Below are 12,605 nucleotides of genomic sequence, written 5' to 3' on the forward strand. Positions count from 1 at the left end.
AGGGAGCACGGGGTCCTGCTATTTGGGGGAATGTATGATGGGTATCCTAAAACTTTTTTTTTTTTTTCTTGACTAAAACGCCCTAACTACCCCAGGATGTCACTTCACAAGGGCTCATGCAACCAAGCAGGTGGGGGTCACACAGCCCCATCCCACAGATAGCAAGCTCAACTCATGAGCACCACCCAAGACCCCTGGGCGAGGACCTGGGTCCTGAGCCCCTCCATCTCCAAGGTCAGAGCTCCCAGGCAGCCCAGAGGCCTCTATCTGGGCCAGGATGAAGACTGTGCTGGAGCTGCCACACCCACCACCAGCCACCACCACCTGCCCAGGATGGGTGCCATGTTCTCACTCCTCTCCTCCTCCCCTGACTTCTCAGTCCCCTCCCCTCCCCCCTCTACTCCTCCATCACCTCCCCTGCCCCCCTCCTCAGCACCCTCCCCTCCCCTGCTCCTCAGTCCCCCTGCTTCTCCTCCGTCCCCTCCTCTCCTCCCCCTCTATCCACTGTGTACCTCTGGACCCCCAGCCCACCACTTCCCTCCAGTGTTCCTTGTGGCTATGAGAACCCCTGGACCACGAATACCTGGGATGCCGTCTGCATGATTGGTAGTGGCCACAGGGCAGGAGTGGAGATATAGTCCCCCAGACACACAGTAGTGGTCACGGGAGTCTTTGTTATTACTGAGGATGTCATGCCACAGAAAACGGCTCACTGTGTAGAACTGAGTGGCCTGCTGGTGGCAGTGCCAGTTGGAAGGGTCTCCTCACAAAGCAGACCTTGTGGGCCAGGCCTTCTGGCCAGGGCCCTTCCCTGAGTCTGCATGCTGCCAGGGTCCCGTCAGGCTGCTTAGAAAGTCACAACTTCTCCTTCAGAACCCAGCAAGGACCTTTCCACTGCTCATCCTGTGCTGCTCTAGTGGCAGACATGCCAACTCCATCCACAGAGAAACCCAACTACAATTTAGAGGACCCGTGAAGAGCTCAACAGACGTGGGCACTGCCTGGCCTGCTGGGCCTTACCTGCGGGGTGAGCCATCGTCATGTGGCTGGATGATGACCACCTTCACGGTCACGGAAGTCCGGAGCAGGTCGATCATCTGCTCATGGGTCAGAGTGGCCACGGCCACTTTACAGATTTCCACCAGGCGGCTCCCTTGGCGCAGGCCAGCCTTCCAGGCGAAGCCGAATGGCTCCACATCAGCCACGATTCCTTCAAAGTTCACGTGGAAGCCAAGCTGGCCCAGCCCGTTCCTCCTCAGGGTCATCTCCACAGTCTCGCAGCCTCGTGTCACTATCTGTAGGGAAGAGCTCTGTTAGGTGGACCTTGCCCGACACAGCCCCAAGCCGAACAGTGGGCTGCCACCTCAGCAGGCAGGGACTAGGGGCTGGAGAGCACCCCCCTCCTGTCCTGCCCTCAAGGTCAGCACAACTAGCCCTGAGAACAGCCTCAAAGGAAGCAACACCAGAACAGCCCCTGTTCTTCAAGGGCCAAGACTATAGATGCCACTGACTACAGCAGACAAGCTCAGCCAGGCCCGGCAACGTCCTCGGTGCCTCTGTGCCAACTGACTGGGCTCTGAAGCACAGATTTCCACTGTTCTAGATAGATTATGGCAACAGTGAGACCATGAGCCTCAACCATCAAGCCCTAAAACCAATTTGTCAACTTCATTCAACTACAAAAATGTGGCCCAAAGCACTCATGAGCCCAGGCTTCGTGACTGCCCTGGACCAGGAGGGCCATGGATGGCCTGCGGTCCCAGGCCCCTTCCTGGGAGCGTCTGCTGGTGCTGGGCTGAATGGTGAGGGCCCTCAGATTAACCATGGGGTACGCCAGCCAGACTCCTGGCAATCTGTTGACACGGGCACTGTGCAGGATGGCACAGCAGTGGGACCATCTGTGCCTGCAGCCAGGCCCGGGGGCGAAGGGTAGCACCAAGAGGGGCTCCAGTGCACATCCTTCCTGAGGAGTGGCAGCCTACACAGTCCCACAAAAAAGAACCAGGGAGTGAAGTGGCATTGTCCCACTGGGCAGTAAGTACCCGCAATGAGTCACTGTGGCCCTCAGCAGCACTGAAGAAAGCATGGCAAGCCACGGAAGGGAGACCCAGGCTTATTGAATGCCCTGTGATGACTGGGACATCACTTTGTTGTGGGCCTTTTCAAGTTGGGAGGTGTCACGACCCAGCTCTGGCCAGGGCTGTGGAAGCCCCAGTGTGACGAATGCTCTATTTCCAGGACAGGCTCTGAGCAACACCTGCTCAACGAGACTTAGGACTGCGCTCCAGCTGTGGGACTAGGCTGCCTCTGCTACCAGCCCTGTGCCTGTTTCCATGGTTACCAAACATTGCCCATCAGCTTCTCCCGGAAAGTGTGGCATTTGGGACGTAGAAGAATTGGAAATGGGGACTGGGGATATAGCTCAGTTGGCAGAGTGCTTGCCTCACACGCACAAGGCCCTGGGTTCAATCTCCAGCACCACAAAAAAAAAAAAAAAAAGAATTGGGAATGGGATTGTTAGCTAGTGTTGGGGCAAGTTTTGAAAGACTGAAGGTCTCAAGGTTGTGAACTAAACTAATTCAAAACTGTTGACAAAGCACTTCTGCTGCACATGCAACCTCAATAAAGTTTTCCTTCATTTCTTTTCCACTGTGTTCTGGGCAACCCAACCAAGAGATGCCACCTGCAAAGTGCCCTGGTTTCTCTGGGATGCTGATGCAGCTGTCAGCTGAAAAGTGCTTGGCCCAGCTTGCCCAAGTCCCGGAGCTCCGGTCTCTCCCCATCGCCAGCCCCCTGCCACCTCCCTGACTTTCATAGCCCTTGAGACTTTGGGATGCTCAGAAGCTTCTGTTCCTTGCTTCGGAACATCCCAAAGTCTCAAGGACTGTGTTCTCCATGCATTTGGAGTTCCTCATACACTTACATGGACTCAGTGACCACATGAAGACAGTGGCCGCCTCGTCATATACCCAGGATGGCTACATAATCTGTGGGCCCAAAATAAAAACACGAGCTGCCTACTCAAAAATTATCAAGAATCCCAAGAAAGCCACAGTAGAGCTCTGCACACCAACCAGGGGTCTCCTGAGAGCCAACCCTGTGGGACTCACGGGTGGCACATCTACAGGCCAGCCTGCCTGTCCCTCGGGCGTCAGCTCCCCTTCCTGTCCTGTGTCTTGGCTGCCTAACAGGCACCTGTGAGCACGCCTGCTGCTGAGTGATGGCTGCTGGGTTTACCACCTGACACACGGACTGTCATTCCCAGCCCCTCCCCCACTACTGTCATTGACACTCCGTCCCCACCCTCATGCTTGGGGCCCTTCAGTGGGTCTAATGTTCCAGGTCATCCTCAAATACATCTCTGACCTTAGGTATCTTAGTGACTCTAGGAGTCTGGTAACGTCCAGGAAATGGCAAGGCAGGTCCAGGGAACAGGGGGACACGGAGCTATGGAAGGGCTTCTGGTGACTGGGGACGTGGCATTGGTGCTGTACTTCTAGGACCACAGATTATGCCTACATAGAAGATGATGGTAAAAGAAACACTGCTACAGTGGCCATGCCTGTAATCCCAGCAGCTCAGGAGGCTGAGTCAGGAAGGCCATGGGTTCAAAGCCAGCCTCAGCCATAGTGAGGTGCTAAGCAACTCAGTGAGACCCCGTCTCTAAATACAAAAATGGGCTGGGGCTGGGGCTCAGTGGCCAAGTGCCCTTGGGTTCAATCCCTGGCACAGCCCCCTACACACACACACACACACAAAATATTTGTAATTACCAAGAGCCTAGCTGAGACCCCCAGTGTTGAAGGGCCAATCCTGTAGGCATACAGGGTGACCAGTCAAGCGTCCCCATGCTCCATCTGGGTCCACATACACCTGACCAGGCACTGAGGCCCTCCCTGAGAAGTGTCTGCACAGGGACACACCATCTCTCTAAAGCACCAGACACCAAAATGACCTTACTCTTGCTTATACAGAGCTTCACAACAAAAGGGAGACGTGTATTTGGTGGTGAGAAGAAATGGAAAATTTTTCTTTTCTCATGATTCATAGCTAACTAACTTTTCTAATTAAAACATAACACAAATCTACATGAGACAGTCTATGGTTAAAGCAGCATGGTTGGGTTTATTCACTTTACTCTATTGTGTATATGCAAGCTAAAATCTGGATCTCACTTTGTTAAAATTGGGACAGAAACACACAACTGTTCAAACACCAAGAACATGACTTAGGGGCTTTGTATTGAAAACCATATCTACAAAACATCTCAAGACATTTCTTGTTCACGGGGTTCTTTTAATTTAATGGCTAATTTTATAAAACCTCCTCAACAAACTGTGGCTGAATAGTAAGTAATATATTTAATCTATATAAGATATTTAAACAAAAATACCTGCTGTGCAAACATATGCAGGGTTGAAACTGCAGAGACTCACTTGCCTGTGAACAGCAATTTCGTGCCCATTACTCACTGACTGGGAAGGTGTACAACGTCACTCCCTACAGTCATACCATCCATGGGAGTCTCCCTTAAACATCAGAAGAACAGGACCCTATGTTCTCCTTTGAACACTGGCTTAACGTTCCTGATCATTTTGGACGGGTGCTCCTCCATGTTTGGAGTTCCGGAACCAACATTTAAAACTAAGCTGTGTCCGTTAGGAGGAGTCGCTCCCTAAGGGCTGAAGCCCTGGTGTGATTTCCCTGGTGCAGCCTGTTAGGACTCGGTGGGAAACACAACATGTGTACTCACCACTAGCCGCTGCACGATTTCCCGGATATCTTCAGCACAGCTGTCCACTGCGGACAAGAGGATGCATTCTCCTCTCTCGTAAAATACTTTGATACTCATCAGTCCAGATGTCCACCCAATAACATCCCTGCAGGAACAGTTAAACACCACATTCTTGGAGTCCTTTTCAATCAGCATTATGAACTCATTGGAAATCCCAAGGAGACACTCGATGTCCGCGGACTGGCCAAAGTCCCTGGCCACCACATGCCACATGATGGCTCCAATGCTGTACAAGTGGGCGTCCTTCCTGGGCTTCACTTTCTCCTTCTTCTTTGCACCCAGGGTAATGAAGCTGAACTTGGCAGAGGTGTCCACTGTGGCCGTGGTGACGAAGTTCTCTGCCAGATCTTTCAAGTACTCTTGCCTTGTTCGAGTGGCCATTGCTCGAAATTTTTCTGATTTATGGGCTGCGTTTTCTGCATTGATTACTTTGGCTAAAAGGAAGTCCCGGAATACTGCCGACTTTGGAAAAGTTACACCCTTAGGAATTGGGGGACCAAATGGTGGCACGTCCTTGGATCTGGAAACACCAACGCTGAAGAAGAAAGGAAAACAAAACTGATGAGCTGCAGCTCCACATCTAGGTTCGGAACGTGCCAAAGCCTACCTTGCAAGCACACCCACTGGCTATAGGTTCTGGTCCGCCAACCAATAAAGCTGAGGAGGCGATTCAGAAACTGGAGGCACTCTGTTGACTGTATGTCTAACCTCATCAGCAAATGTCACCTTCGTGGTCATAGTGTGCTGTTTAAATCAGTGATTGTGTCCCACAGATTGTGCACAAGTATCTTCTGCCACAGAAAGATGACTCACTGTGCTGGGTTTCAAATAACTGAAATTATTCTAGTAATTTAATTAAAACCAGAAAGTTTATAAGAAAAAATGGCTTTTTCTTATCTTTAAGAACTTTTGTGCAAATGAACCATCTTTTGAGATAAGCAAAAAGGTAAAATATTGATTTGACCCCAAAACAGCAGCCAATAAAACAGCTCCAGGCCTAAGATTCCAGACCATTCTGAAAAATTCCGGATTACACTGAACGGTTCCCTGGGTGCGATCCCAGGCAAAAGGCCAGGCAAAAGGCCAATGTGCCATGTTTGCACCAATATTTTCTTTTAAGCATATCACTTGTGCAAGAAAGATACTGTTTTGGGAAGAGGGGTATCAGGGATTGAACTCAGGGGCCCTCAACCACAGAGCCACATCCCCAGACCTATTTTGTATTTCATTTAGAGACAGGGCCTCACTGAGTTGCTAAGTACCTCACTTTTGGTGAGGCTTCGTTTGAACTTGGATCCTCCTGCCTCAGCCTCCCAAGTTGCTGGATTACAGGTGTATGCCACTGCTCCTGGCAATACATTATATTTTTAATGACATCCTTTTCTTAAAGCACTCCTGAGCACTTAGGCCAACAGTCCTAAGCCCAGGGTGTGAGACTGCTATGGGAACAGAAGACAGAACCCTCCTGCTATGGGAGAAAGCGACTTCCGTCACTATGGAACCTGTGCCTTAGAGCCAGATTGGGCTAAGAACTATGGTTTTCAGACTGCTCCTTTCAGATGTGCTGGCTGGGCAGGTGGGCCGACAGACTGGTCTTCTCTGCCTTCCAGGCGTGGTCTGCTGTCCCCGCAGGCCCCGTCCACATGGCTCACATCTGTGGCCAGCGGGGTTGGCAATGACCGCTTGAAGACTGTTCAGGAGAGCGAGCCTGGGTGAATGCCAGGAACCCCATGGGTGTTTTGCTCAGTTTAAGATACCCATTCTTATAGCCATGTTCTGGAGCCAGCACCACAGCTTTCTACTTTCAGACAAGGCCAGACAAGGCCAGTGAGACCACGGTGAGCAGTGGTGGAGGCCAGCCTGGAAGGAAGGCCCCTCACCACCCATGCGACTGGCCATCCAGCTGCAGCGGAACAGCCCCAGACTGAGGGTAGACTAAAAGCAGGCCTTATTAGCATGGTCTTAGGGTACCAGGGGACACACAGGTCACCACAGCTTGCTGAAGGCCTGGTCTCAGCAGCCTTGTCTGAGAAGTGTCCCCAGGACCTCTGACAAACAGTGGTGTAAGGCCACTGGCCTTACCTCCCTAACAGGAGGAAGACTTCCCTGGCTATATGGCCCAACTTAGAGGCTGGCGCCATTTTAGGGTGGGTCCAACGGGGCAAACAAAGTGCGCAGTCCACCCCTCTGACCTGCTCGGTGGTTTGCTTGTGTGTACATGTGCACGCATGTGCGTGTTGGGACGGGGACTAGCACCCTGCATGTGGTGGGCGAGCGCTCACCACTGGGCTACACCCCAACCCTGCTTTTGCTTCTGACATGGGGGCAGATGGGAAGGAGGCAATTACTTCTCACAGAAAGAAGCTGAGTGATTAACTGAGAAGCAGGACTAGAAAACCGTGGGGCAGGAGAGAGTGAGTAGAAGGCCGAGGCCCCGTGTGGCGAGCACTGGCTCGGGCTCACCTGTAGCACACGCCCTCGGTGCATGGGTTGTGCACCCTCACTATGACGAAGACGTGCTGGAAGTGGGAACGGATGCTTCTGGGGGTGAAGGGAAGCGCCCCCGGCTCCTGGAAGACGATGGTGACGATGTCGTTCCCGATGTGTCTCTTCCTCAGAAGCTGTGGCCAAAGAAGCACACACAATATGAGGGGCAGGACATGAAGCAACGTGCACACACTTCTCTCCACACAGGAGGTGCAGAAGGAGACCCGCCCCAGAAGCTTAGGGCTCTTTGACCTTGCTCAGAGAGAGCAGGACGGTCTACGTCAGAGGGCCCAGGAAGGAGGACCTGGAAGGCCACGCTCACCTCCGACTTTAAAATCCAGATTGGGTGGGCTCTACTCTTCATCTTCACATAGCTCCCTTTTAAAATCCTAAGAACTGCATATTATAGATCAAGACACTGAAGAAATTTTACAGTTTAAACTCTTCAACTCCAAGGGGGAGCCAGAGTACCAGGAGGGACAGGTCTGCCGAGGCCCCACTGCCCCAGGCTCAGCACCAGTGCAGGCACCTGCGACACGGTACAGGGCTGTCTTTTTGGTGGTAGTATCGCTGAACTAACTGGCCAGACTCTGGCCTTTAAATGTATCCCACAATACAGAACTCCACCAGACCGACTGCCGAAGACCCAAGAGTTTGTAATCTGAGAAATCACGAGTTTGGCAGAAGAGAAGGAATCCCAGAGCAGTAACATTCTAAGAACCTGCCCTTTTATTAACACGTACTAAGTGGACACATCAAGGGAGGTCGGTGTGGTACTTTCCAGTACAGCGTGCACTGACCAAACCCACCCCCCACCCCCTGCACCTCCCCAGCCTTTAGCAGTCACTGGTCTATCTACAGGTTGACGACATCTACCTTCCACTTATGGGGAGAAGGTGGCACTTGTCCTCCTGTGTCTGGCTTATTTCACATAACATCATGTCCCCCAGCCCCACCCATTTGCCAAAAACAATAGGATCTTGTTCTTTAGGGACGAATACCACTCCATTGTACATCGCCACACTTTCTTGCCCACTCATCTGCTGATATACACCTGGCCAATGCCACATCTTAGCTATCGTGAACCTGGGCGCACTCACTTCAGAGGTTCCTTCTGCCAAACCCACACCTCACTTCAAACATCTGCCACAGCTCAGCAGTCACCAAGGGTCTCACTTCCCCTGCAGAAGCCCTTCCTCAGGGCTTTGCCACTGATGGATGGACCAGGGCAGAACCCATGCTTACTGACACACACCAGTGAGCCTCGGGCTATAGCTGCCTCTCCTGTGAACTCCTGAAGCACACCCACATGCCAGGCCCTCTGGGGAGGCCAGCATCCAGCTGGCGACACAGAGGCAAGACAGGACCACCCCAGGCAATCACTCTCTTCCACGAGGATGGTGCCCTGGAGTTTATCTGGCACCTACAGAGCACATTCCACTGCGAAGAGCATCAGGTTCAACTTCTAAATCTCTAAGCCCAGATGCATACAGATTTCCCTGCCAGGTCCCTCCCTGGTAACGTAGCATGACAAATGGCCTGGAGGAGTGAGGAGGAAGCATCACTCCATCAGAGTTTTCTATGGCCAGTGAAATTGCTGACCCAAACACTGGAGAATTCCAGTCCAAACCCCTCAGGTAAAGCCGCACACACACTGCTCACTGTGCCGTCTAAGTGGACCTGATGAGACTCAGTGGGTGACTCGCTTAAATCTAGTTTTAAAAATGTTTGTTAGATCTTTAAGTAAAACGTGGCATTTCAAATGTGTATAAAAAAGTCAGTGGAAACTGTAGGAGGCAAAGAAATTCTTCCCTCTTCCCCCAGAGCGGAAATGCAGATTCTCTTCACCTGTGTAACAGGACAGGCGAAGCAAGGCCGTGTTCAGTGTGTTTGTGGAGAGAAGGGCAGAGGCCCAGGCTGCCTGCCTGTCAGTGCCTGACACACAGTACCCCTTGGGTGGTGGGGAGATGGGGGCCGGCAGGCTCCCCACCTCTGCCCGAGTCAGCACCAGGCTGCTACACTGACAGGCACTCACCTGCTGCCCAGAGCTTTGTGAGCACATGCTGCAATGCCAGGCTGCTCCGTGTCCCTGCTGGACACGGCCTGTCCTGTGTTCAGGTCCCATGCTGGGCCTTACCATAAACACTCGCACACGAGCTGAGGGAGCTTTAAATCCAGCTGCCACACTGGCTACCCTGCCTTAGTGCCCTGCTGAGCATATTCTTTTACTTTATAAAATAGGCCAAACAACGTCTTTAAAAGTCTAGTTAATTCCATCATGGCCACATAACGCACTGCACTGCAGGAACAGAAATTGGGGGTCACAAGGGCAGTAAGAAAGAGTGAAACCCAGAGCTCTCTGGAGAGGACTCAGCTAGGAGAAACAGGCCCTACCGAAACAATCCTCAAGAAATAAAACATCCTGAACATTAATAACATTGTTTTAAGGTTTTGTAAAACGTGAAACAAGGCATTTCATGAGCTTCAGTAAGAGCAAACATTTTATTTAGTAGTTAGTTCCTGAGTTTCCTCGATGGGCAGTGAGGTTCTGTAGACTCAGTCCTAACGAGGGGACAGGTTAGCATGCCGTGAACAGCCGTGGCCTGGCGAGACAGGGGCACCGTTTGTTTGGGGAACCAGGGAACCAGGGAGAGGCGGTTCCTGGGTGGGCTCTTCCTGGACACACACAGCTGACAACGCTTCTCAGTGTGGGCAGCAGAGCCAGTGGGCATCTCTGAATGTGGCAGTGAGTTCACAGAGGCCGTGCTTCAGGCTCACAGCAGGTCCCACCAAATCCCTAAGCCCCGGAGAGGGAGGTTGACTCCCCCCACTGCATGGCCACCAGAGCACCTGGGGGTCAGCTTCAGTGCTGCACACAGCCATGACCAGGTCCCAGAGCCACTACGGCTCTGATCCAGTGGCTGCGCTGCAGAAGGTGGGGTCCGCAGTCTCTGCGAAGGCTTCAGGGCCTGAACTATTTTACTCTTTTATCTTAACAGAAGGAAGAAACAAGAGGCCTGCACCTCATTTCAGGGGCTGCACGATATGAGTAGGAGCAGTGGGGTGTCAGAAGCTGGGGAACCTCAGGAAGAACACATCTATAGCCCACAAAGAGCAGCCCGGGTTCTCGATCCTGGCCCTGGGGTTCTAATCCAAGCCCTGTCAACCAAGCAGGGCCAACCTGTTTGACCCAGTCCCTTCTGGCCTGCGAGACCCCGTAACCACCCTGACCCCGCAGACAGCCACGGTGCCTGGTTCCCCCATAACAAGGACAAGAGGGCAGCCCATACACCTCCACCTCAGTACAAAAGGCCCGAAGTTAGGGAAGGGATGTCTGGGAGCCCCAGGCAAAAGAAAAGCAAAGCTAGTTGATGGTTCTTCCCTCAGAGCATGAGGATCACAGGAAGCCCTCTGCATTTCCAGGGTGCGTCATTTGAAAAATTTACCCCCTTGTATCGACCACAGACTTTACCAATGGGAGAGCACACCTACAAACCAGGTAAGCAAATCTGAAGGACTCACACCTGGAGAAGCAAAGGCAAGCCAGGAATTCAGGCTTCAGTGACCTCACAACACAGGAGAATGAGCTGCTCGCGCCCCTCTTCTGATTCCAGGACCCTGAAGGTCTGGTGACTACTCGCTCCTCTTCCACTGAAGGCTGGGACAAAGCTCTCCTCCTGGTGGACGCTCCCATGGAGGGTTCACAGGAGAAGCCGAGTACAGGTAGGCCCACCCAGCTGGCACAGGAAGCAGGCCTCCACAGCGTCCACCAGGGTTGTGTGCAAGCCCTCCACTGCAGGGGCCACCACAGGTCCAGTCAACATGGATGAAGGGTCTGTCTGGCTGGCCCAAGCCTGATGAGCTCTGCGCTCTTACCGCTGTGGCGTCAAGGCTGTGAGAGGGAGATCTCTGAACCCTAGGGGTCGGCCTCACTGCAGAGGTACCTCAGGGGCTCCTAACTCCTCCAAGCACAGCAGCTTGCACTAAAAAGCAAAGGTCACTGGGTGCCAGCACCAGAGCACCTCCCTCTGTCACATGCCTCGTCCAAAGAAAGGACGTTTCTGCCATAGAAGTCTAGGGCTGCCTGTGAAGCTCCTCCCTCTGATGACAACCCATGACAGCTGACTCACCAGGTGTCTGTAGAGCAAGCAGAAACGTGCACACGGGGCGCACACGGGGCGCACACGGCCCTGGAAAGGTGAACGGACTGCCCCACAGGCCTGGCCTCGCTCGTGAGGAGGGGAGCACTCCCTGAGCAGCTTCTCACTGTCCTGGGTTAGTGGAGCCTCCCAGAAGAGTCAGAGGCATTCCAGACTCAAGACTTCCAGTGGACCAGAATCAGCTCCTGGCTATAGGAACAAACGCAGGACCTCCCAGGGCCACATCCAAGATCATAACTGTCCCACAGACACTAAGTGCAATGGAACCACAGGTTCCCCTGTTTCCACCTCAGCCCATCAGCAGATTCAGACCATGTCATGGCCTGTACTCAAGCTTGACACAGAGTCGCCATCTGAGCAGGTCTTTAGGCTACAGTCACTTACAAATAGCAATCGCAGAGACTCCCTTTGATTCCCATTTTGGAAAGTGCAGAACATACCAATCACTTCTATCCAGAGTTCCACTCTCTTCTTGGTTCTACGGAGTTTGATTTTTGTATACAGAATTTTTTCAGGAAAATTCAATGAAATAAAGTCAGGAACAGAGAACCCCAAAGTCCCCCATTACTAAACAATGAAATAGGGTGGGTCAGTTTTGAGTTCTGGTGACAGCAGTGGTGAAAGCCCAGAGACTGCCCTCTGTGGAAGGCTGGGCCTGCCTGTGTGGAGTCCAGGGGCTCAGGGGCTCAGCGAGCCGGCAGCTTGGAGGTCTGAGTGCCAGTGCTGGATCCACCTCTACCAACACCGACAGCATCTCTTGGCCTGAACAAGCCCTATCAGCGTCTGGGCACCAAATCCCAGGGTTTAATTACTCAATGAGTTGCAGCTGGACAACCAGGCTAGCCTATCTCAAGCCCGTGATGCCCAGCATATCTGTTCAGCGTCATTCCAAATAAATAACTTGGAGTTCAAAGCTCTTCAAGGCAGAACAGACACATGCAGAGGGTGTAGAGATGCACTCCATCTCAGAGGAATGTGCAGACACAGAACCCAGAGACAGAGCCGCCCAGGTGGTGGGGGAACGGAGGCTTGCTAGAAGACACCATGGAAGATTCGGACAAGACAAGAGATTGAGCAAAGATTCACCAAAAATTCACCAAGAAATCCTGGTCACAATGACCACAAGGAGAGGGACGAAGAGGAAACTAACTAGAAGAGCCTGA

At 52.5% G+C, this 12,605-nt stretch overlaps 1 protein-coding gene across 3 annotated transcripts in view; it reads right to left on the minus strand.

Annotated features, from left to right (window-relative positions):
- The window catches only part of Sipa1l2 (signal induced proliferation associated 1 like 2), a 139,891-nt gene that overhangs the window by 40,149 nt on the left and 87,137 nt on the right, over nt 1-12,605 (minus strand). For all 3 annotated transcript variants that reach the window (XM_076872964.1, XM_076872966.1, XM_076872965.1), the window contains exons 7-9: nt 7,259-7,416; nt 4,754-5,330; nt 1,021-1,295 (exon numbers count right to left, since the gene is read on the minus strand). In XM_076872964.1, the coding sequence (XP_076729079.1) occupies nt 1,021-1,295; nt 4,754-5,330; nt 7,259-7,416 (1,010 nt within the window). The remainder of the gene's footprint in view (nt 1-1,020; nt 1,296-4,753; nt 5,331-7,258; nt 7,417-12,605) is intronic.

Source organism: Callospermophilus lateralis, chromosome 13 (genome assembly GCF_048772815.1).
Source record: "Callospermophilus lateralis isolate mCalLat2 chromosome 13, mCalLat2.hap1, whole genome shotgun sequence".
Classification (NCBI taxonomy): domain Eukaryota; kingdom Metazoa; phylum Chordata; class Mammalia; order Rodentia; family Sciuridae; genus Callospermophilus; species Callospermophilus lateralis.